At 44.3% G+C, this 25543-nt stretch overlaps 1 protein-coding gene across 1 annotated transcript; it reads right to left on the bottom strand.

Annotated features, from left to right (window-relative positions):
- Positions 1–190: 190 nt before the first annotated feature.
- On the bottom strand, positions 191–25543 carry SCTR (secretin receptor). The gene is given in 14 exon segments (XM_005431780.3): positions 191–4101; positions 5122–5163; positions 5347–5485; positions 5581–5672; positions 8401–8470; positions 8982–9042; positions 9131–9284; positions 10469–10601; positions 11569–11666; positions 11956–12059; positions 15949–16059; positions 18981–19107; positions 23001–23102; positions 23105–25543. Coding segments are annotated over 14 exon segments (1635 nt in total). The 5' UTR covers positions 23330–25543; the 3' UTR covers positions 191–3924.

The raw sequence follows: 25543 nt of genomic DNA, 5'->3' as shown, positions 1-25543 counted from the left end.
GCTCTTTTCCCCAGCTCTGCTTATTTGGCCTGCAGAAAGTGGTATAAGAGTACAAATGTATTTATACAGGTTTTTTTCCAAGCTTACTGTGCTAACAGATTTAGTTGAATGTCAGGAAAACAGATTTCCACCTTCAGCACTGAATTCATTTATGTAATCTCAAGTAAGTTAATTAGCACCTGGTGTTCTCTTTCTGATGGGGGAGGTCATTGGTCTGTCTCAGATGGTTTAACAGTATCTCTTAAAAGCAGGGTAATGAACATCACCTTTTGTTAATGAGCTGTTTAGACTTAGTTACTAACTTTAATTGGAAACTTGTGCACAAACCATTGCTTGCAGATAAGAATAACAAAATATCGGTACAGGGCGTGCTAACTAGGGAGATATCCTGGGCTGTTCACTGGTATTTTGATTTTAAGTCTACAGTACCTTCATCAGCTGTGCTTGGAGGGACAATTGGTTTGGGGGTTGAGCTTTGCTTGCTTTTGTGAGTCAGGGAAAGGTGGTTGTAGGAAGATGACTGTCCTCACCTGCCTTCTCTTTCACTCTTCTGAGACCAATGGTAAGCAGGTAGTGGCTCTTCTAAATTTTCCACCGCCAGCTTGCATACACCAGAAGGGCCTCTGGGTGGAAGGCAGGTCTGCCCCAGGGGGTGTTGGCTAGATTCCTGGGTCCTGTCACCTTCACCTGGATCCGATGCCTCTGAATTGGCACCACCCACTTCTGAAACAGTTCATTTGAGCTCCCCTGATGCCCAGTGAGGCATTGTACAATGTAATTAGTTATTCACTGCACAACAATACTGCTTTTTGCTTCTGATGGTTTTGCTGGGAACTTCCTCGTTGCTGTGTTGGGAGAGAAAATCCATTAATCATTTCCTCTTAAATTCAGCCCTAAGGCCTTAGACCGCTGATGTTCCAGCTGCTGGAGCTGCTGCCGCCTGCACTGCTGGCTTGCAGAGCCACAACCGGCTTCTCAGGGGACCTAGAGTGAATAGCCAGAGGCTGTCACAGCATCATCCCAAAACAATGATAACTACTTGACTGAAAGATGGCCCTATTCACCGATAACAAATTCCTGCTTTACCCTGAATACTGAGGAGCAAGTATAGAAAAAGGGAAGCTGGTGAATTCTGAATATGGAGTTTGCATTCAGTCTGTGTCAGTAGTTTCAGGCCACCGATGCTGGAGTCTGCATGCCTTGCACCTGTTCATCTCTAGCTTCTTGAACTGCTCGCTGAGATTTACTTCCCTGTTCCTCTTCATCTGCTTACAAACATGTCAGAGTTCCTGGAGCTCCTTCCACTGCATGGTGTATGTCCCGCTATGGTGGTGATAGGCAGCAGCTTTCTACCTCCAGGTCACAGCATCATAACACCTGGGGCTGTCTGCTTCTGGCACCTGCACGAGTGGTCATGCTTTTCCCAAAGAGCCAAAGACTCCAAGTGCCAGCTGACATAGAAGGCTTTTTATGGAATCAGCTTTTCATACAAACCAGGCCAGTGCTTGATACTTGAATCAAATGTAATACAGAATCTGAGAATACTTCCTTTTTTTTTGGTTATTTCAGACAAGTCAAATAAAACCAAAATGGCCATGTAAAACAATAACATACTAGAACTTTTTTTTTTAACACAAACAAACAGCAGTGCTATATTTCAGGGCATGTGGTTCGCCTCTCTCACCAGGACTCCTGTACAAATAAGTATGACACTCAGCATGAGCTCCACCCGAACTTGTGCCATCAGTGCTGGTCTTAACTACATACTGCAGGGCTGGGCTCTTTACACTGGCTTGTGGGAGAGCCGGTAATTGCATCAGGTCTAATTAATTACATGTTATTCTATCTTTGAATCTCTATTTCTTCATTTATGCCGGAAGAAGACACTTGCATTTAAAACAAACAGCTGCTTTGGCTTGGCTGGTAGATGTTTAATGCTCAGACAGGGAACATACAAGTTGTTTCACTCCTCTTGGCCTTACTTGTAGGCCAGAGAGAAAACTAAGCTAATGGTGGTATCTTTTCAGAAGTATCTGACTTGCTAAATGCTCTGGGACAGAGCGAACCCCCGAGAAGGTTGGAGGCTCTACTTGGCTTGCGTAAGTCAGGGAGAAATGAGATCTTTCACACAAACATGCATGGAGGGGGTCTCTCTGTTCTTCCTTAGTCACTTCTGCTCTTCCTTCCACTTGCTTTGGCTAAGTTTTAAAGGACAAATCCAACTCAAAACCTTGCCATTTCCAAAAACTTAAGTTTAAAATTAATTCCTGGAAACACTTGCCAGCTCACTGCTTTATATTTGATTATTTTTTTCCACCCCTCCTGGTGTTAAAAGAGGTCCAGCTCTCCCACTGCTGGGTGACCTGCATCAGCTGGCAAAGCGAACCAGGCAGGGGAGGCTGGAGCAAACACCAAGCCCTCCCTCCTGCCGAGGTGCCCTTCCTCGCCTGGCTGCCCACAGTGCCCGCTTCAGCGGGGAGGATACGGGCTGTGCAGTCTGTCAGAAACGGCAGGAAAAAAAAGACATTTTCCTGAATCTTGGGGTTTGAAACACTGCTAATAGCACTCAAAAACCTGCTCCTGCACAGGTAATTTAACTTTGAAAGCATCCTTAGAATTCTCTGCATGTTTGCCTTCTGGCAAAATGGCAGAAGTCTACCATGATGGTTTGGTGTGAATAAAAGCTGGTTAGAGCAGTTTGGGCCAAGCAGTTGGGGAATGCCTCTAGGTCAGCATTTGACAATGTCATGTAGGTGATTGGGAGGAGGGGGAAGGGTGATAAGCACACTTGCTTTCTGTTCAGTCATCTTTGCCCTTGAAGAAAACCAGGCAAGAATTGCCCCAACTAGGGAAGTGCAGATGCAGACTCAGAAGTCTTGATTGCATTTGACGTATGAATTTTTATCCCTTTCCCACTAAAACCAGGGAAATTTGCTTAACAATTTTATCCTTAAGAACGTAAAACTGTAATAGAAGCTCAGATACCTTGTGACAGCGTATCACAGTGCACAGTCTTGCAGATTTCAGCATGCTGAGTGATCATAGACTTTTAAGATTTTTGCCAGCCACTGTGGTGGTGTTTTTCACAAGATAGTTTGTGCTGTCCAGTTCAATTGAGTTTTAAATGTCTCAAGGGTTTCATTGCTTCCCTTCAAAGACTAGCTGGACAAGTCTTAGAGGTACAGACACAGTAGGAAAAAGCTATCTTAATGAAGTTTTCTTGGCCACCCTTGGAATATGCTATGATAGCTTTTTTACCATTTCAAGAAGATATGAAGATCAAAATTGGACCACTGTTATTTCCAAGGTCTCCATTGTTAGGAGAGGCAAAGGAAGAAAACCATCTGAACCTGCTACTGTCACTGAAGCAATGGATATGCAGTCAGAGGGGAAACTGGAGCTCAGCTGTGCGTTATGTTCTCAGTGTCTATCATTTGTGACCCCAACAGAAAGACTTTGAATGTTGGTAAATTTTAGAGATTCATTAATTTTGCATTTCAAACCCATGGGCTGTGTTAGAGGGTGGCATAACCTTCATAGTACAAGATTGAGTGTCCTGCCAGCTTCAACAGCAGAAGAAATAGAGAACACTCACCAACCTGGCTTAGCCTAGAACATGTTGAAAAGCCACATGGAAAATGAAAGGTCACATTTAAGGTAGAAATAGCAGCTGAAAAATACTAGTGTGGAAAGAAACACAAATGACTATGGCTAGAAGCCCAAGGAAAAGCATAAAGCTTTGGCCCATTTTGCCTTGCAAAATAACTCTGGTGCTACACAGGATATAAATGAACAGATGTGCTTCAAGAATTGTTGATCTATAGCCAAAGCCCGCTTTCAGATGCATACACAAGACTCCCAGCACGGTCCATGGGACTTAACCATGTGTATCTGAGCATGGAGGTATCCTCCAGGTGTATAGTGTTAAAGCACGCTTGATCTTTGGAGGGTTGCTCTCCTGTGCTCTGGTGGGCTTGACCTCACCATCTGCATCTCTTGAGTTAAGCCGCTTCCTCCGTTACTTGCTGAGGCACTGAGATGCTGACGCAAGTGTTTGCTTAAATGCCACTGCCTCCATTTTCTCTGAACTTCCAGCTGAACCTGGGTAGAAAGATCACAAAATCCTTAGTTCAGCTAGTTTATCTTGGAGCCCTGCATCATGGAGAGCAGTATAACAGGAAAAGGAGAGCAGGTAACCTTTGCCAAGGTTTGGATTTATTTCTTTAACCCCCAGTTTAAGGGGTTAGGGTAGGACCTGTTTCTTGTCACTTCTACTGATACTGTTGTTGCAGCCACACAATTTTCTGTTAACCTCTTTTTCTGTTTAATTGCATGTTAAAATGCTCACAGTCTAGCTGGCTTTAGTGTTTGGTTTAGATTTTCCCAAGATTTTGATTTTGGTTATAAAAATTGGACAATTTTGTATACTAAGGTAAAAAAAAATCAGATTTTCTTTTCAAAACAACTTTTTCTGAACCCTGTTGAAGGATCAGTTGAAGTATTTCAAAGCCCTCCTCCATTTCAAAGTGACTTTTTCTTCCAACCATAGGCAATAATGATTTTTTATTCCCTTACAACAACCTCAGGATCTCCCAGGTTTGGATAATGTTTTTCCCCACCTCTACCAGCAGCAGCATTTCAGAGCACAAGTTCTAGCCCAGAAGCCTGGGAGTTATCATGCAGCTACAAAGGAATGGTCCCTCTTCCAAAAGTTTTACTTATGAGAGGCCTAATAGATTTGGACTGGATATAGCTTTTGATAAATTCCTTCCCAAGGATCAAGCAAAGAGAACAGCCATAGGATGACAGATAATAGCACCATACATCAGAACCAGTTGAATGCCAGTGTGACCGTGTGCGGGATGGTACTCCCAGCCTCTGTTCCCAGACAGTAATAATGCTATCAGATTTACTAAAAGGCTGCAATAGTTGAGAGATGAGGTTTGCATCTGGCATACAATTACTTAAGTTTGCCAGATCCAGGAGGTATTTCATGAGTGACGTTGGGTAGCTGGGAAGAAAACCCTCAGATAAAACATGCAATTCATTGGAGAACGTATCCTGCTGATTAATAAGGCATGCTTGAGCAATAAAAAAGAATGTTATATACACAAAACTCACCTCACCATTAAGAAAACAATAAAGTACAGCCACGACAAAGCCCTAAAAGATAAAAGAACCATAGCCACAGAATTAGAACTGCAGTTTCAGCTTCTTAATGGGGATGAAGCATCTCAAGGGAAATTGGACAGCTTGGTTTTGCCATTGGAACTCTGCTCTGTTGCAGAGTTATATGTTATACCTATTTTTCTTATTTTAAAGAAATAATAGCTTGTCAAATATTACCTGGAATGATCCAAGAGCCAATTCGAAAAACAGCTGAATTTCCATTGTGCCACTGCTTGTGTCTTCTGGGAAAAAAGCAAAGATGATGTAGTGGACCCCAAAGAGTGGGATGAGGAGGAGCATTGACTTTGCAAGTCTCCTGAGAATGAAAACAGAGGGGAAAGCCATTGTAGACAGAGCAAGAAGAGCTCGGGTAGGCTCACATGGCATAAAGTCATGATGTAAGGGACATACTTGTATTGGTTGAAATCACTGTTCCGTCCTTCAGGTGAGCTGAGCTTCCTCATCAAGATTCTTAAAATGTTGACAAAAAGAATGAAATTTATCTGAAAAAAAAGAAACAGACCAAAACACAAAAGGAAGGACATGAAAATAAATAATAATAATAAAAAAAAACAAATGCCCAGTAAGCATGCACATAACTGCTAGGTATCAGCAGAGCCAGTTTGGGGTGTTTTGGCTGAGCAGGCAGACTAGAGGGGCTGGGACTGGCCTGTCCATGTCTCTGTCCCCATCCCAGTCCCTGTCCCTGCCACTCCAGCCTGCCCTGAAGTGCTGGCTGCTTTCCCTGCTGGATTGCTGCACCTTTAGTTGTGGGGATGGTGATCAGGGCTTATTATCTAGGCATATCACCAAATGGCAGGGAGACCAGGCACATTGGTAGGATCCCTTCTGGTGCCAGGTTCAGACAGCCTCTGTGCAGTCTTTGGATGCCAGCAAAGGGACAGCACTGGAGCTGCCCATCACTAACCAGGGCTGCAAATGCACTTTGTTCCGTGCCACAAGACGCAGCACGGTTTGGGACGATGGAGGCAAAGCAGTTAAAAGTGGGGATAGGAGAGAGTCGACACTGAAGTCCTTCCTTTTGCATTTTCCCCCTCTGCAAGGGTGGATATCAGATAAAAATGCTGATGTCCTGCTCAGTTTGGGTGAAGGTGGGTGAAGCAATAGCTGGGTTTTTTTCATTCAACCCTCAGGCAGAGCAGGAGTGGCAGGGGAGGCAGAGCTGGCCTGAGCGTGCCCCTCTCCCACGGCCAGCATGCAGTACTGGGAAGCGAGCTTGGGTAATCTGCCCTTTGCATGTGGGCTCCCAACATCCCCTGTGCTCCTCCTGCACCCACAGAGCCTACCACAGCCCTTTTGCAACACGCTGCACCATGGCAGGCCCTTATCCCTCCCCTGCTCCTAGAAACACCATCGCAGTGGTGCATCCTCTTCATGGTGGTTTGTACGTGCCTGTGGGTGATGGAGCAGGGGTCTGAGGTGCTGGGTTTTCCTAAAAGAAGTAGGTCTACTGTAGATGGGACAGATCCAGGATGTCCCTGGGTTTCCCGACTTATTGGATTAAGAGGGAGCAACTGTGGCTGTGTGGTCTGGGCTGCTGAGGGTGTCTGGGGAGGGCTGGAAGTTTGGGGAGCTGGGAGGAACGAGGGGTGGGGAACATGAAGGAAAGGCTGAAATATTCTGGGGGTGTTGGGGGGGGGGGGAAGAGATTCAGGTCTGGGGGTTCTGGGTTCTTTTAACCCACTAGGCCAGGTATGCGCAGTGTAGGCTGAGCAGGACTTTTTGCTGATGAAAACTCCTGGGGAAGGCGGGACGGTGGGGTTCCTGCTGGGAGGGATTGCCCGCGGGCAGCACAGCAATGCATGTTAACCTAGGAGCACAAAGGAGGTTATCGGCGTCGATTTTCTACCCTTTGAACTGCTGAGGACTGTGCTGTGAGGAATAAAGAGATTAGATCTGAATTCTGAAGGACTGGCTGTTTGTTTGTCTGTGGCTATGGGCTTGAGAAAAGCCTCTACCTTTTTGGGTAAAGAGGCAGAGTCGTGCTGGCGGCTCCTGCCTTAAGTGGCTAAGCTAGATGTGATCAGGATATTTAGGAAACCTGGAAGGGCATAGTGGGTGGTGGTCATCAAAAGATAAATTAAGATTGTGCTTTTTGCCTTTCAGAATGCCTGGGCTTTGTTGGCATTTAAATAGTGCTGAGTAGCTCCTGGAGCATAAGGGTAGTTTCATTAAGAAAAATAAATGCTATGGCCTCATTAAGTTGATCCTGAATCACTTTTGTGGTCTTCTGCTGATCTTGTGGGCATGAAGGATTGCTCACTGGTAAATGGGAGCAGAACTTTAACCCACCACCTCTGCTGCCTGGGTTTCCAAGAGATTGTGCAAGTGTTGCAGTTTCTGTCTTGCAAATATTATGGCTTCTACGGGCAACACAAAACCCTCAACCATCTCTTGGGTTCTCACATGGAGTGTCAGTGGGTTACTTGATAGCCACTAGCAGTACGCGTGTTTCTAGTGCTAGGGCTTCAGATAGATCATTGCGGAGCGGTTTGTCCCAGAGCATCTCTGCTGGGCGGAACAACTATTTCGAAGAAGCAGCTCCAGCCCCTCGGTGCCTAAGGCTCTGAAGATGAGCACCAGCAAATACTCAGACTGTAAGTGCGGAGTATTATATGTACCAAACTACTGCCTCGTACTGGGTAGGTTCACACTGGGTTTCAGTGCCTGTGCCTTATTTCAGTGAGCAATGCTGTAACAGTATAATTGTGATCTACTGACATATGGTGCATGCAGCCTGTGAGCTGCTTTCATTGCTGAAAACAAAAGCTAATGGTCATGTAAGGCAAGTTGTTTTTGGCTTTGCTGAGAGAGGCATTGACCGGGAGACACAAAGGTGATTGTACTGAAATGTACAGCCACTTAATTTCTCCTCCAGAGCCTTCCTTGAAACAGTCCAAAACAAGCTTCCACAAGCCAGCCAAGTTCACATGAAATCAACAGGATGTGGAAACCTGATCTTCTTCAGGCTCTTGCTTCTTGGGAGGACACTCTAGCTTTCCTTGTGAACTTAGCTTCGGGGCGTTAGTTACTTGACTAAATCCTGCTGAGCAGAAGTTGCTTAAGCAGTAATTCATGTGTCACACCAGTCCGGGCACATGTCTAAGATCAGTTCAGTAACACACTTCTAAAACATGTTGAGCAAATGATCTCTGACTTCATGATATTTGAAAATACACTTTGAATCTGCTTGTCCCAGAAAAGACTTACAAAAATAGACAAAACTACAGGGCCTCTAATGATCCACCAGGTATTGGCATTAGTGTTAATATCCCAACACCTGTAAAAATAGAAGAGAAGGTGCAGTCAGTTATCAAAACACTGGTGTCTGTTCAAAGAGGTTTAGTCTGTTTTGCACTTTAGATAGGCCCCTATCCCCTTCTTCTACAAAATTATTTTCCTGTTCTCAGTTAGCGGTACAACATTGCTGATAAAAACCTGTCCACCTGCACTGGACAAAAGTATATCCTGCCCTTAAAGTACAACCACTGTTCAAAATTTTGGAAGGGAGAAAAGAAAGGAACAAAGTTTCACCAATCAGAAAGTCAAATACAGATGCTGAAAACATCATGGGCTGATGAAAATTGAGCCTTTTTCTTAGATTGCTCAGCTGGGTGGGCCTCTACATGCATCCATGCTAGGATCCACACTCACACCACAGCAGGGTAGTAGTTGGTTTGATTGGTTGACAGTGGTTAGGAATGAGCAGGAGTCCGTGGAGCAGACTGCATGGGTGGGGGCTGCATGCTCCCCCTGGCATGCCACCTTCCCCCACTCTCCACGCAACTTACCCAATATTTTCATGGAGTTGCCTCGCAGTTGCCCATGCGGCCACAAAGACGGTTGGGGCACCTGCAATTGGAAAAGCTAGTTACTGCTCCACAAGTCCCTCCCAAAGGCAAAACAAACCCACATTTATTCTTACTGAAAGAACCAGTACCCCATCCGAGGGTGATGAACCGCCAGAGGAACTTTGTTTCCGAGAAGAAAGAAATAACCAGGAGAGTATGGAGGTACAGTCCCTCCACAAGGAGCCAGCTGTAGTTAGACATGATGCAGTACTGAAAGAAGACCATGGTGAGCTTACACCCAGCCTGAGGAAAGAGAGGATAATTAGCTTCTGCCTGGGTTTGTATCTACCTTCTAACAAAGACAGAGCAGTAAATAAATCTTGGCGGGCGAACGGAGGGATCAAAATGGGTGGCCTCGAGATAGGCATTTACATGACAAGAAAGCAGGGCTGGCACTTGCAAATGCATTAATCAACTGCCTGGATAACCTAATGTGTCATGGACACATAGGTTTGGGTTACTTTCTCAGAGGAGTTTCACTATTACTACCTTATTAGTATCAGTAGCACTAATATCACCTTAAAGAAGCACGTGAATGTATTTATCAGTCCTTTTTTTGCCAAGAAAAAGGGTCGATAAGACAAGTTAAAATTTGCTTAGAATGTTCTTGTTTAGAAACAAAAATCCCGCAAAACCTGGGGGAAAAGTTTTTCTTTGGTTTTTTGTTTCCCTTCCAAAATCTTATCTTTTGGTCTAAAGCATTGAACATCATCTCTGGTGCTCACACACACAGAGACACCCAATTTTCAAGATATTTTGCTGCCAATAAAAAGAAAAAGGAAAAAACAGTCCAAAATTTAGGTGGTTCCTTTTCCAGGCTCTCTGGGTGCAAACCCCTGTCTTAATATCAGGTCTCACACTGCAGTGTAAGTCAGCAATATTTAATATGTTCTTGTACTTTTCCTGCCAGCCCCATCTACTGGGATCTAAAATTCATGTAAGAATCTCCACCCTGGTGGTGTATCCTGTGTTCACAGCCCAAGACACCTGTGTTTAGCCATTTCTGGGTCAATATGCTGAACTCCTGGTGTCTTCTGTGGCCATTTAGTCAATGCAGTCAAAGTGATGAATGCAGGTACCTACTTCAGACTGACCTTGGTGCCCTCTGCTCCAATACTTGTAAAGGCATCTATAGCCAGGAGAAACCACACCTGGGTTTCTGTGGTTATGCTCTAGCCTGGCCTGCTTTTGCATCCTTATGCCTCCTTCACCCACACAGAATACCATCGAACAGGGAAATCTCAACCAGGAACAACCCACACAAGAGATCAAGGGATGGAGAAGGGACAGGGCATACCTCTCCTCTCCCATAACCCCGCATGCTGAATAGAAAGCTGGGACAGAGATTTCCTTCCCTGCGTACTAACTACTGCTAGGATCCTGCTGGGAAACTGAGGCATGGAGCAAGCTGGAAGGCAGAGGGTTACCGTGTATGCCCTGCAGTAATTTGCATCTTCAGAGGAAAACAAAACAGCATCCTTGATGAAGTTGGACGAGGCTCGCAAAATGAATGATGTGAAGAGATGCATGTGGATGTAGTTTCTTGTACAGCGAAGCCTTCTGTTGCAAAAAGAGAGAAAGATCCTGTGAGGTTACGTTCCTAGCCAATGTGGGCAGCTTGTGGCTGTAAACAGCATGTTCAATCCCTATTAATGCTAAACTGGCAAATTTAGAATGCTGTTTTTCTGTCTGTGAAAGGAAGGCTAAAGCATTTCTCAAGAGGGATATCCTAGAGAAGACCTTAAACAGCTAGAGTCACATCTGCTCCATGCAGGTACTAAAACAAGCTGAAGGTTGCCAGAAGGATTGTGATTTCACACCAATATACTTGTTCTAGCCTCTCACCCTCCCTTCTTTCTGGAGTAACATGAACCTAAGGTGTTTATCCACACCTGGGTGGATTTATTTCGTTTGCCTGCACAGTGTGCTTGTGTCTGGAATGTTTTCTGTACTAAATCTCCACATAATCTGGGTCCAGAGGCCATGCAGCCTGAAGACAAGTTTGCAAAGCAGTTGAGGTTCCTTCTGCCTGGAGGTGCAGCCCTGACACTTACTGTAAAGGAAATTCATTTCACTGAATAAGCAGCAAAGTACAAATTCCAGGTTATAAGGATGTGTGAAGAAAAGCTGACTGTCAGATCACTGCTGTAAATCTGAGACACCTTCCCAGAAGTCAGTGCAGCAGCACGTAGAGCAAAGTTTTAGCCACAGTCTCAAGTGGGGAAAAGACACTCTTCCCAAGGGACACTGAAGTCATGGGAAGACCTCTGCAGGGAGGTGGTGCAAGTGCCAGTCTGAAAAATACATCCAGCTACATTTTGAAAAGGACAGGGGAGCACAATGTGAGGAACAGCCCTGACATTTTCTGGGAGACAAGACTAAAAGGTCATTTTTGTTACTGATTTCTGTGAAGGTTTTCAGAAATACTTCCATTTTTAACTTGCCCTGAAAGCCAACAGAAGGATCTGTGTTGGCTGACATGACCAAAAGTCCTGGCCAAATGCCAGCCAGAGATGCTTCTCCTCACCTGAAAGAGGCCAGCACCGCTAAGGCTATCATCAGCGTCACAAGGGAGGTGCAGTACCCGATGGTGTACATGGTCTTCAGAATCATGAAATAGGAACGCTGCAGGGGAACATGTATTTTTACATCTTTACCTTCGACTGTCTGGTAGAAATCAGCCCATACCAAGAGAAAGATGTCTCCTCCTATTTAACAAATTTTCTTGTAAAATCAGCTACTGAAATTTTATCCCAAGCAACCTGTTCTGATAATTTGGAGGAAGTGTTTATGCTGAAAAACATCTGTCACAATAACCCCACCTGAGTTAAATCATAGCATCATTCAGTCTTAACAAGTTCCTCCCCCAGAGCCCCAAGGCAGCAGATCTGTGGTCACAGGCACTCAGACTCACTCTTGCCTCGTTTGCTGTGTCATTGACATTGTAGCCACAAGCGATATCAGGTCTTGGATATGGGTCTGACCAACCTTCGCTTGTACAGTTTCGGTAGACAAAACCTGTGTGGTAGCAACAAAAGAAAGACAAAACCAAGTGTGATCATTTCTGATTGTATCTTCATTCTCCTTGGGAGTCAGTCACAAACATGTAGGTTACTCCAAGAGCAAAGAGAGTATTGTCCCCAGGCAGTGCACTCCGCATAGCTGGTGGTGAAATGCAGCTGAGCTAATTATGTTGTTACTTGCCCAGTGTACTTGTGTGGGTCATAATATTGTTTGCCCGCTCACAGATGACTGTGATGGATGTGTTTTTATTAATTGCAACATAAATAATACTGTTCAGTACAGCTGGTGTTTCTTGGCCAGTATTCCAAGACCAGCAAACACGTGACTTGTTCAGTCACAGATTCATGCTCCACGCAAACCTGCTACTTTCCTGAATGCTCCCACCTCCTTACTGTGCTTTGTCATGGTCCAAAGAGAACACAAAACCTTAGACGGTCACAGATTTTTAGTGAGATTTAAATGAAAACCAAAAAGCTTGATCCCACAGCCAGGTCTGGGCATTATCTTACACTGTTGATTTCCTCCCTTACGTGCAAATTAAAGGCTAGGATGGGATTTCCCTCACTTAAGTTAGACTTCTAAAAGCTAAATTCTTGAGTCCAACTGTGTTCCTCATGGCTGTCTTACTAGTCAGTGGAGAAAAAGAGGCATTTGCAAAATTCATCTCATTTTCAGACAGACATCGGCAAAGGACAGTTTATCTGACCCACTTCTGCTGGGATGACTGACTTTTAGACTCCTAAAGCTGAGTGAGATGGATCCCCAGCAAGCTGCATGCGGTTGAGCAGGGCAGGTTCAAACATGTCCATATTCATGTTTGGCACCATAGTGAAAGTGGAAAGTCCTGCCCTGCACACCTTACAATCTCATTGGAAGAAAATGACCCTAGCAGGCATGTAGGTTACGTACTGAAGAGAAGAGAAACTTCCACAAAGAAGTAAAACCGCTGCTGACTGTCCTAATCATGTTGATCTGTCAGGTAGGAGCCACACTTGAGAAACACAGAGTGAAATCCTGGCTTTGCTGTAGTAATGGCAATACTAGCAAGGACTTAGGACCTGAAATCAGCAGCCCTTCGTAGCAGAAGCCTTGCCAGAAGACACCATAGAAGTCTGGTTTTGCCCACACATTTAACCATGGGGACTCCAGGGCATCCAGTTCCAGCAAAACATCCCCACAGTGTTGAGGATTGGAGGGAGATGCATATACAGCAGTGTTTGGCACTGGTTTATGCTCTTTAGAGCCCTGCTGGGACTGTCAGGACAAAGTCAGGGCTCCTGCTACCTCTGGGCTAATTCTGGTGACCTGACAACATGTCTGCACTGGATTTGAACTCACTTCTGTAAAACTGCAAGGTACAGGAAACATGCTGAGACCTCCAAGTGGGAAGAACTCTGGGTATGTCAGTATCAGACCATTAATATGATGCTTTTGTTCCAGCTTAGCATCTTTGAAAGGGGCAGGGTTGCTTTTGTAGCCAGGTCTTCCATGCCCTGCTGCAGTGCAGCAACAACAGGAGAGAAATAGCTCTCCCAAACAGTTCTCCCCAACCTGCCTTGGCACTCAGCAAGGGAGCAGTATGATGGCAAATTCTCTACTTCAGCTTCAGTTGTTAAGACACACGTACTAACTCGTAGTATTGCGTGTATAAACATGCCTGTAACTGTTTTTAGCCTGAGGATGTCACAGTAGATCAGACAAGAGGTGAATTTCTGTGTTGGTGTGTGCATGCAATTGTGTTACATGCAAGGCATGGGAAATAACGCAGGGCATATTATGTTGATGGATATAAGCAAAATTTTAACAGTGCTACTTGCTTATGGGTGACACACGGTGGGGAAACTGCAGCATGTTCCACTCTGAGCAGACTCAGGTCCACACTGTGTAAAGATCTGTGCTTGGTGTTTACTGGTCCTTAGAGGCTTTTGGAGTTGCCTAGGCAAGGGGGAACAGGGACTAAAGGGATGGCTGTGAAACTGGGGCCATCTGATGGGGCATTTTCTGGCTCTGAATCCCCACAGTTGTCACACCTTTCCTCATTTCTTGCCTGAGACACAATGTGCGGGTCTGGATGTGAACTTGGTTCCAGTATTATTTTGTTTCTTTGGTCTGTTATGTGGGAAGGGGCCAGACAGTCTGGGCTGCAAATGCAAGCCTAGATGTCAGCACAGAGCTCAACAGCATGGAGACCAGGGTCTGGTCAGAGCTCAGAGCTATCTCTGTCCCTGAACATATGGGTCTTTGGCATTTGTGGCTGCCCATCTGCTTTGTAAGTGGTGAGGAGAGAAAACTTCTATTTTTTCTTTAAGCAAACAGATTTTTGGTTTCTTTTGCAAAATTGCTTCAAACAGGGCAATGACTGTAGCAGTAATTAAATGCAGGAGTCACAAGGCAACCGCAAGTATAAGATCAGAGAAGAATGTGGCTATGAGAATAAGAATAAACTATTGCTGACTTTGACTCAAAATGCCAGACGCAGAGGCCGAAATAAGATGCAAATGCCAATGGACCATGTCTTTGGTTTATGATTTGAACACTGTCACTCTGATTGTTGCTTATCAGAAGTGGTTCAGCTCTCAGCTTCTCGATAAGGAGGGCAACTAAAGTTTAAAGCTGTTAGACTATCTCCAAGATAACCCAATGCACATTTGAGATGCAAGCATGACCTTTGGACGTACAAATTCCTGTTTTCTGCCCGGTGCGAAGGCCAGAGGCAGGGAGCAGTTCCCTCTAGCGGCTGAACCAGCAAGGAACCAGCAAGAACCAAATTTCATGCGTTTACGGTCCGGCATCACTATGCTAAGGATTTGTGAACACATGCCAGATGGATGATTTCTTCAGCGATCTGTGTCCTTGTGTAGTTTATCCTCTGTCTTTAAACCAGGCTACAGGATTCAATGGGCAGCTACTGTTTGTGTGTACAGAAAATAGCAGGGTATTTATTTTAATCTGAATGGCTCATGTCTGATTTTATTTAAAGAGTACTAAGTGCTTCTCCTCTGATTTATCTAATCTTTATTAGACAATCTAATACTTGTCTCCCATTCCTCCCTCCATAAAATGAATCTGTATGCTTTTCTGTAAGTAAATTAATCCATGTCCTATAACCAAAGAATGCAAAACCCTCTTCCAATTTGAGTTATTAACTCGCTAAAGAGAAATGTAAGCACGTTTCTTGGGCATTGCTGAAAATGAACAGAAAGCAAGCAGGGAGTCCTACTTGATAGCTTATGATTACTGTAGCATTCTGGAAATAAATTTCACTTCATTTCTAGCTTAGAAAGACAACAAATGTTGCTTGAGCTTATCTCTTTTTAAGTTGTTTGGTAACAACCTGAGTTCCCATGAACGTGTGCCACTTGTGTGGAGCTTGTCACAGCCAAGGGACAAGCCCACAGTGCAGTCTTCCTCTTGATGAAGGCAAAAAAGGGATCTTTTTCCCCTACCTGCCTGGCTGTTTTCCCAAAACTTGTATGAACTTAACTGTGTGTGAAATTTTGTCTCCGTCAAGCTCAGTTGAGATCAGCCACTGGCTCTAGGAATTATTAGAAGTGGAAAGACAGGCAGAAATACATAAGCACTGAGCCTGAGTGAAGAAGAATCTTTCCCTTAAGAAACCATGCTAAAACCCTGCTTTTCAGTATAGCATTTGCTTCCTGCACTTTTTTCCACCTGGCTAAGAAAAATAAACATCTTGCTACTTTAATTCCAGGCTTTCCCACATCTAGCTTAGTGTTGGAAGTGGAACTGCTAAGTGACCATCAGCTGTTAAAAGAAACAGGGACACAATTTCACTTCAAGTTCAGACCTGACAGTGGCATCCCTGTACATAACATTTTTAATCAAAAATACCTGAGCAAGAAAAGCATATTTTCAGTGTTACCTTTTTTCCCAGTCAGCATCTGGAAGAATTCAGGGCAGTGAGCACTGACAGTCTGTCCCACGGCAGATGAAGGCCAGCAGCTCATGTTATCCCACATTCCAACACATCTGCCTGTGGAGGGGGCAACAATGAAATACCATGCACCATCTCCCAGTGACAGAACACTGTGAGACTTCTCCCAACAATGAAACACTATGAAACATCTCCAAGCAATGAAATGTCTCCCAAGGACCATGGCAGCTAGAGGAGCAAAGATGCTCAGTACTCTGAAAAGCAAGGTGGATGAGATAGAGCAAGTCCTGCTGAGACCTGTCAAGACTTGGATGGGACAGAACAGGTCCTACTTGCTTCAAACCAGCCCCAGCAAGTTCCATGCCTGTCCCATTCTGGTCCTTGACTCCACTGGTCTGTACTAGCCAGAAAAGAGCAACTTGGGGCATTGTGAACTTTGCATCAGGCCTATGGCTAACCCTCTGTCTCCTGGTAACTATTGAATGGCCCTGGAAAGATGAAGGAGACCAGATGTGAGTTTTTTATCCTACCTTTCTGTCTTTCTAAAGCTTCCACTTTCACCCTAATGTTTTCCTTCCATACCCCTTTTGTAAACAGAAAAAGATACAACTTGACTAGGAGTTTAAACAGCTTCAGAATGATACTAGGGAAAGGGCAGAGAGGAGCAGTATCGATGTCATCCTGTTATCACCATAGATACACCTCTGCTTGTTCATCTCTTTCATGATGCCAAGACTGTCCTGGAGTGAATAACACCAACAGACCACTCACTGGGCTTGGCCACAGCTCTCAATGGCTTTTTTGCTGCAGGAGAACAAAACTTTGCCAAGCTCTATCAGTCCTTGGGAGTGTAAAGGGAAGGTCATCACATTTACAGGCCAGGACAAAACATGGATACACTCCAATATGGTGGCAAAATCTGACCATACTGTTGTTTTTTCCAAGGCCAGGCCTCTGACAGTATGACATACCTGTTGGAGGACCCAGCTCAGAGCAGCCATTGAACCTGGAGTCCTGCTGGACTCCCTGCAGTCACAAGCCTGTGGCTCAGTTGCCCTCCCTGCACCTTCTGCCACCCAAGGCCTCTATCAGCTGCAGGGACTGACTGCCACTGCCCAGATTCACCCCATTTCCTTCAGTTAGGCATGAGAACTCCTTATTTTAAGGCTGGGCTTGTCATGGTCCCCTCCTACAGTCAGGGTGTGAGGAAGGCTTTTCCAGCTGCACCCTTGCCTTGGCTGTGTTGCCTTCTGACAAGGCTGGTAGACATGCATCAAGGAGCCAATGGTCAGTGGAGCACAGTGTGACAGTGATCTCAACTTAGACATCTTGCTTAGGTGCTAGAGGCTGGCATGGATGAATTTTGGCCTGTGGTGCAGAGTTTAAGAGAGAAGACCTACAGATGATGCCCTTTGTGCTACACAGAAACTGCAATCCTGGCCTTTCTTGTTTTGCTCTTCTCCAGACATAGGCTGAAATCATTCAGGCTGGTTCCCTTTTGCCTCTGTTTATTGTCATTAGTTTTAGCAAAACCTTCTCTTTGGGTTTTGTAACATGACGGGGAAAAAAAGAGGCCAGAGGAGCATGCCAAGACTACTGTACACCTGGCGGGTCCTGACATGTGCCAGATGACCTGCATGCTCACTGAAAGTGGAGGGGAGGAAGTGCTCAGCACTCTTCAAACACTTCGTGCTTTATAAGGCCAGCCTCTCTCAGCCTGCAAAAATATTTACATTTCTAGAAATGTGTTGATTTCCTCCTGCACAACAGTCCTAGTGCCTGGAAATACAGAGCTTTTCACAGCCAGGGCATTACAGCTCTGATGTCCCCGCCTGTGCCAGTGTGTATAGGACTTGGTAACCATTTACTTCCAAGCAACAGTTTAACAGCAAATGATACATCACCTTGGGTGACATTTATGCCTGGCTGTGCTGCATTGTTTGCGTTATTGAACCTTCATGCCAATGCCACTGGCATAAAGCCCCCAAATCAGACTCAGTGCACAGAAAAAACACGGTAAAATTATGATGTTGGGATGATCTCTGCCCAGGAGAAGAAAACAAAAACCAGCTGAGCCATTCCTCCTGCAGGTGGGCTTCTTGCCATTCCTCACGGAACAAAGCCAGTGCCACCCACCCCTGCCTAGCTAAAGAGCTTCCTGGATGGAGGCAGAGTACAACAGCACCTCCCTGGCATCCCTGTGCTCTTCAGGACCTCCCTCGAGCAGCAAATAGAGCATCCCCCCAGCAGAAGTACATGGTGTCACCATGACCAGAGCTCCAAGACCTCCAGCAGCTTCCCTCCCCTTTCTCCCTGCACCTGAGAGAATTATCCCACCTTCGCTCATGCACAAAAAGGAGCGTAACCATGACTTGAGTTATGTTAATGCAACACTTCTCCCTTCTCCAAGCTAATGCTATCAAAAGCACAGAGTCTCTTTTTCCTTATACTGCAGGAGCATAAGAACTTTGTGCTTGATTCACCCTCAATTAATCAATCCTGTGTGTTTATGCCACTTTCACAGAGATGTGAGCATCACAGCAGAGATGGCACCATGGAAGCTCTGTTATGTGACAGTAAGTTAGAGCAAGGAGGAAGCGATGAGGACCTTCAGGCCACATGATTCAAATGTTGGCTGTTGGTATTCATTGATTCTGAAAGCATAGTTAAGTAAATTTGCACTTACTGGGCAGACTTTGTAAAAATTTCCTTGCCCAAGATGAGAAGAATTCCAAATCCTCTGCAATTTGCAAGATTTTGTTGCTGATGTGCTCCCTAGTTGTGAGGACTGCAGTTGAGCAGCTGAGTAGAAGGCTCCTACAGCTCTTGCTGTCACAGGTCAAAATCCCACTCTCAGAGCCTTATAACAGATCTTACCTGTTTTTCTGCTCCTAAATGAGAGATACATATAGGGTGCATGCCTTCTGTGGGGTTGTCTGATTGTGAGTCCACGGAGCTCTGTGAGTCCACGGAGCTCATCTGAGAGTGGTTTTTATCATGCATATTAATTCACCCTTTACCTGAGCTCAGGAGCAGATAGTTTTCAGTTGTTCCGTTCTTCACCTCCAGGGAAAGCGTCTCAGCACAGTTTTCTTCCTCCTTTTTCAGGACACTCAGGAGGTCACAGACAGGTGGGACAGCTCCGATCTGCAAATTTTAAAAGCAGTGGAATCAATTTTCCTCTTATAACTTACATCCCCTTGACAGGATTTACCCTTCTTAGGCTCACATTTCTCATGCAAGCCAATCAATATGTGGGCAATATTTCCTTGAAATGTAGTCTATTTTCCTAATTAAGTCTGCTTTTTTATCATAGCAGCAGGCAAGCACAGACTGAGTTTCTGCCTTCTCCTTTTTGCTGACATTACTGTTATTGAGAAAAATGTGTTATTCTGGGAAAGTAAACACATGAGCAGGATGCTCTTCCAAAAGACTGCAGAAACATCCAGGGCGCTGCTGGACTCTCCTAGAGCAACAAAGAATTACTCACTTGCCCCTGGCAGTGTTACACCATAGACCTGGCAGGTCATTTTTCCTGGCAGAAGTGATCCAGGTATGCCCACTGGTTGCAGACCACCCAAGCCTGTTTCACTGCTGCCGATTATGAAGCTGCAGGAGCCAACCTGAAGGCAGAATCTCGCCCTGATTTTTGTGAGAACCTAGACAGTAATTTGCTCTAAAGTCGTTTTCTCATCTTCCCGTCTTGCCCTAATCCTCCTTTCTTACAAAGCAGTGTGGAAGTGTTAGTCTTAACTCAATCCTCATGTAGAAATTAAATGTGCAGTTCATTGTATGTGTAGCTGAACCAAACCGAATGTACAAAACAGCTACTGACCATTAAAATGTCATGTATTAAAAATCATTGCAAAATTATTTGCAGGACAAGGTCCAAGTTGTTATGTCTTGCAGGAAAAAAGTACTTGTACCATTATTTTACCAGTTTCTGTTATTTTTTACAATAAAAATACTGCATATAAGTGGGTTCCCATTAAAAAGAGTTAAGTAATTCCTCCCTCATGAACAAAACCAAAAATCGATCAATTTCCACTATGGAACTCATAGGTACATATATATCTATATATGCGTATGTATATACACACATACTTAAAAGATTAAAAACAAGTCATCAGGATCTATTATTTGAAAATTATCAGACAGAATTTTTTAATGTACTTTATGCAGGAAAAGTTAACCCAGCAGCATCATATTACTACTCAACCTAATCAATCTTGTAGCACTGCTGATCACTTTCAGATTAGATTTAGGAGAAAGAATGATTACTGAAAACCTTGTAATGAGAATTATTACTTTTCTACAATTAAATTTTAGCCTAACAGACATCAGCAACTATATTCCCACTCATTTCGGCTGGAAGTACTCTGGGTATTGTATTTCTGAACAAAGTTTGATCTTTCCAGCAGTGTATCATGCCTCATCTAATTGGTCTGTTGTGTTTAACTTCAGCATCTTTCTCCCTTGTCTTTGTGCATTATGAAATAAATAAACTGAAAGCCATTTGATTTTGCATAATGTAATGAATTTTCTGGAATCACACATGCAAAAGATTCAGATGAAATAAACTATCCTCTGATGCCAGGACTTAAATGCATTTGTAATGCATGCAACATTTGGGAAAAAAATAATTTTAAAAGCCGCTTAGTCTTTGAAAAAACAGAAATGTCTGACTGGCGTAACATGTCTAAAAAAACATAACTGCATTTAGTAGTTTCAGTTGTTAGCTGAAGGTTGAATTTGACAATTTCTAAATAGTGACAGGTTTTTTCAAACTTCCATTATTTATCATTCTATTCTTTATATTTTATTATGATAGTAAAACAATTTAGCACATTTTCAGAGTTCACAAGTACAAATGTGACAATTAAGACCAATAACATACTTCTGCTGTAGTATCTCTGTCTACAAGTTGCTGTGAAAATATGTTAAAAAACAATATTACTGCTGAACATTTGAAGTTGCTGACAGAATGGGTCTGGTTTGGACGCAGAGTATTGAAGATGATACTGAACATACATAAAAATAAATGCCACCAATCACGTTAGTAACAATCTCAGAAACAGGAAAATTCTTCATCTTAAATAAGCTTACACATCTTGTGGGCACCATTTTCTTTTAAGAAATGTAGGTCCTAAGAAAGCTTTTACTCAAGAAAGATTTAAAGCCTATGTTATTTCTTTATGACTAGCATGAGGCCACATGCTTTTAGCGCGTTCAGCTGTAAAGACCATGCTGATGCTCTGACACAGCATTATTTTCTTACATAAAATGTGTTGCTCAAGCAGCAATGTGGTGTAGTTAATGCTTTACAATTGCTGTTTTAACTCACCAGGTGATGTCCACCCTATTCTTCTGATCAAGTAGGTATCACTGCCTGGTAATAGACATGTGGGGAACAGGCTTTTAAACCCAGAGGAAGCAAAGAGCTTCCAGGTGCTAAAGACCTTGTTTTCCACAAATGCTGTCGCTTGGTTGGTCTTTGCCCGTGCTGGCATCTGATGGGACAGGCTGGGTGCGAGTGGGGCCATTGCAGGTCTGCTGCCACTGTCTGCTGGGTGCTGCAAAATCCCACTTCCCATGGCACGGCCAGGTAACCCAGCTCTACTATCAGCTGCACTCAAGTCTTGCTCATATTTACCATCCGCAACTGGGAGCAAACAGTCTGTCCCCACGCCTTGAAATCAAGGAGGTAAATGGGCTTCTCTGTGCATGGTTTCTTTGTCTCTTCCCGAACAGTTCACTGAAACAGCTCACAGCCCACAGGCTGTCAGATCTTCATGAGGTGGCAAGACATCCTCATATTTTCTTTAAAGACAATATAAGATACCAAAACCATTCCAAACAGAAATAGCTGTGATAACTGGATGTCCAGAACGGGCGGAAAGCTGCAGTTTGTGACATTGTCAGCAACAGCCCACTACAGTTTTTAATAGAAATAGGAATAGATCTAAACACTACTTAATATAAATAATATTTGCAGCTGCAGAATTCCCAGCTATTTATTTTGAAAGTAAGTGGGTTTAGTTTAATGAGAGGATTTAAAGGAGAACAAAAGATGCCTGGCAAAATCAAAATAGATATTTTGAAGGATTAGGAAAAGAACAAGTGGAAGGAGACGCTCTCGGTGGCACCCCGAGCAATGACATCTATTTACAGAGTCCTTTAGATAGAATCTAAGAATAAGAAACGAAAATTACAAGAAAACCATCACAGTCACTATTTTTATTGTGGAAGACAATCAAAAGGAAAAAAACATTTGCAGATTGCATTCACTCTGCAATTAAAATGTCTAGGCAGAGCTCAGGTTTTCTTGGAGTTTGAACCAAATCCCCTGCTGTGACAGAAAGACTGATTTTTCCATTAGTTGCAATGAAACAGTGATTTTTTTACAATTGCTAAGAGTTCGCTCCTTTCCCAATTTCTCACACCCAAGCTGAACATATTTCAGTCTCGGTTTTATATGTTTTCAAAATCTGAATAAGCTGAGCAGCACCTGGACGTCACAGCCCAGGTTCAGCTGTTCTTCCTGACCGGTCTGAGCACGCGGAGCTCAGCAGCAACAATCTGCCACATAAATTCCCAGTAAAGTGATAAAGCTAAAAGAAATAAACCAAACTTTGTGTGTCAAACATCACTTTGCATCCCTTCAGTCTGAATCAAGGGAAGCAGTGGCAGTCGTGGGTATTCCCCTTTAGGGAATTGCTTGCTGGTGTAAATCAGCAAAGCTTCTCTAAATGGCATCAAATCTTTTCTCCTTCACCACAGAACCTGCTATGTTTACCAAAGCAGGTTAGTAACACTGCTGTCTTTATAATAGGTGGGGAAACTGAGGCACCCAGCATCTAGCCATATGACCACTGTCAATTAGTGCAGGAAGCAGCAGAATCAAGAAGGAAATAAAATAATCCCAGGCTCTACACAGACCTTTTTAAACAAAGACACCACAACTTCATGGAATAGAGGTGCGCACACTCAGACAATATGTGATTCCATGCAATTGGGAATAAATAGCTCTGAGCACCTACCAGTACAGTTGAAATCCAGAAGATGATCACCCAGACAGTCCACATAGTCAATCACAGTCTGTTTCTTTCATCCCTCATGCATCAGAGGTCACTGGTCTGTCTGTATGCTCTCCAGTTTGGTTCCTAGCTCCTTTCACTTCGTCCCTTTCCCTCCTCCTTTTTTTCCTTCCCAGCTTTGACCATCCTTAGCCAATGTTTCTCTCCAGCTGCTGAGCCCTAGAGAGCATCAGCAATGACAGGACACCTCCCATCCCCCTCCATCTTCCAAGCTCTCCTCCTCCTCTGCAGAAACCTCCTGTCCCAAGAATAACAGCACCTCGCTTGAGCATGGTCCTACTATCGTTTGCCTTCCCTCCTGACTATTATTCACTGTTATCAATGGGTGTCCTGGGGAATGATCATTCCTCATGCTCCCATGATAAGGGACTGAGCAGGACTCTCGTGTAAGATGTCAGTCCCACAATGGCAGAGGCAATCAATCAGGGGGAAACAGAGTCCTGGAATAAGTGCCCTGCTGAGAAACAAGAGTTGGAGGAATGCGATTCAGGCTGCCTGCGCTGCCTCTGCTCTCCACAGCTCTGCACATGCCTCCCGCAGGGAGCACACATCCCAGAGAGCCAGAAATCAGGAGGCTGGCAGAGCCTGCTGCAGGAAAGCCGGCTACCCGCACCTCCCATCAAGCCCAGGCAAGCACAGCTGCCAGAGCTGAAGGCAACCTTGAGTCTGGGATAGGTACCAGAGAAAGGGCAAACAGGGGACCTGCTCTTCCCACCCCTTGCAATGCTGAATGCTCCTGGGGCTTCACTATCTCATCCAACATCCAACATCCAACATCCAGAGAAACAACCAGTCTGCATTTCTTCCCAATGCTATAGGTTGCAAGATGTCATCACGTTTGGATCCCTGTGTACCTTGTTGGTGTGATACAGATTCCAGCTGTCCTGGGTTCCCCATAGGCAGTTCCTCAGGAGCCCCCTTTCCCTGGCAGCAGAGCGCTCTTTTGTTTTTCCAGGTTTTGTTTGTGTGGCATAACCATTGTAAAGGGGATGTGTGCTTACCCTGGTTGTGGGCTCCCAGCTGCCAAGGCAGGCACTCTAAACTCTTGCTTGCCAAGTTCACTTGTGGCTCAATAATGAATATGTCTTTAAAAAAGTGCCGAAGTTTACACGATGCACTAGTGCTCTTTCTCAAAGCACTGTAGTCCTCAGGTTGTGTCAAAACTTCTTTTACTACCTATTCCAATTTACCACTTCCCATCACCCCAGACAGGTCACATGTGATGCGGTGCTGCCCAGAATGAGGGTGTGCTCCAGTTCTACCAGTAGAGTCAATGACTACGGCCATAAAACATATGGCTCATTACTTGTGCACTGAAAATCTGGCCATTGGATTGAGCAAGTCATCTGCTGAGTAGCACCATGAAGGAATCCGGGTTTCCTAGTGAAAGCTGCCCTTTCCCATGCCAACTCTGACCACAGTAACTCCAGCTCATCTCTATATGTGCTCCTTAGGACCATTTAATTGCAATGCTCTTTGTTTCCCTACACACCACCCTCATTTCCCCCCACATGTCCAGAGCAGGAGTCTGGCAAGTGGCAGTGTTTGCTCTAACCCCGCACTATGTCTGTCCTGCCCTGCTGCCCGGTTTGTGTGTGCTAACTACCCAGCTAGCACGCTCACACAACACTTGCCCTTGCAATGGGCAAACGGCTCAGTCTTTGTTGCCCCTGTCCACACTAAACTTGTAGTAATTTCCGTTTCTTGAAGAGCTCTGCTTTCCTGCAGAGTTTGGTTGAAATTGGTCAGAGGGTTAAACTGTTGTTTAATTGTTAAAAGGGGGTCTGAGAGGCAGCCAGACAATATCATTACAGTAGTCTGAAGAAACCACATTGGCAATGCTTCATCATCTCAGTGGGGTGCCAAGTCATTCTCTCTCTTCCTTTGGATGAAGGAATATTTTATTATTTCATTCATATTGTAACAGCTTCCGCTGAAAGCCACTGCTCTTGCTCGTGTTTGTGCAATTGAGGGAGCTTTGCTCCTGAACGTGCTTTCGAATGTGGAGCATTTTCTGAAATAGGCGATGGTTGCCCGAGACTTTCAGAGAGACGATGTTGGACTTAAATACCAACAGTGTGAATGAAGAGCTTAGTATTTTGTGACCCTTCCATTATATTCGTGTGTAGGCTGAGTGTCTGAAGGAAGCTGGATGCAAAATAAAACCTGGAAAATTTTCATCTGTGCAAATCATTGCTTGACTCGCAGCACAGCAGATGTCAGTGCAGCTGGACAGTTTGCAGCAGGCTGTGAAACCTCGGAGCAGCAGCAGACTACAGAGAATAGTTACCAAGAATTCACATATCCTGAAATTACATGTTTGTTTAATTAAATAATGTAGCATTGCACTTGGCTGCATGCACCTACCTTTATTCCTACTACATATAACTATTTTACATTTGTCACAGCTGCAATTTCTTTCAGGTCTGTAATCTAAACCAGAAATAAAACATCAGAATTTGTTCATGCAATCTTGAAAGACTTTT

The sequence above is a fragment of the Falco cherrug genome, chromosome 8, assembly GCF_023634085.1.
Source record: "Falco cherrug isolate bFalChe1 chromosome 8, bFalChe1.pri, whole genome shotgun sequence".
Lineage (NCBI taxonomy): Eukaryota > Metazoa > Chordata > Aves > Falconiformes > Falconidae > Falco > Falco cherrug.
The sequence above is the reverse complement of the archived record's forward strand: the minus strand, read 5'-3'. Positions and strand labels throughout refer to the sequence as shown.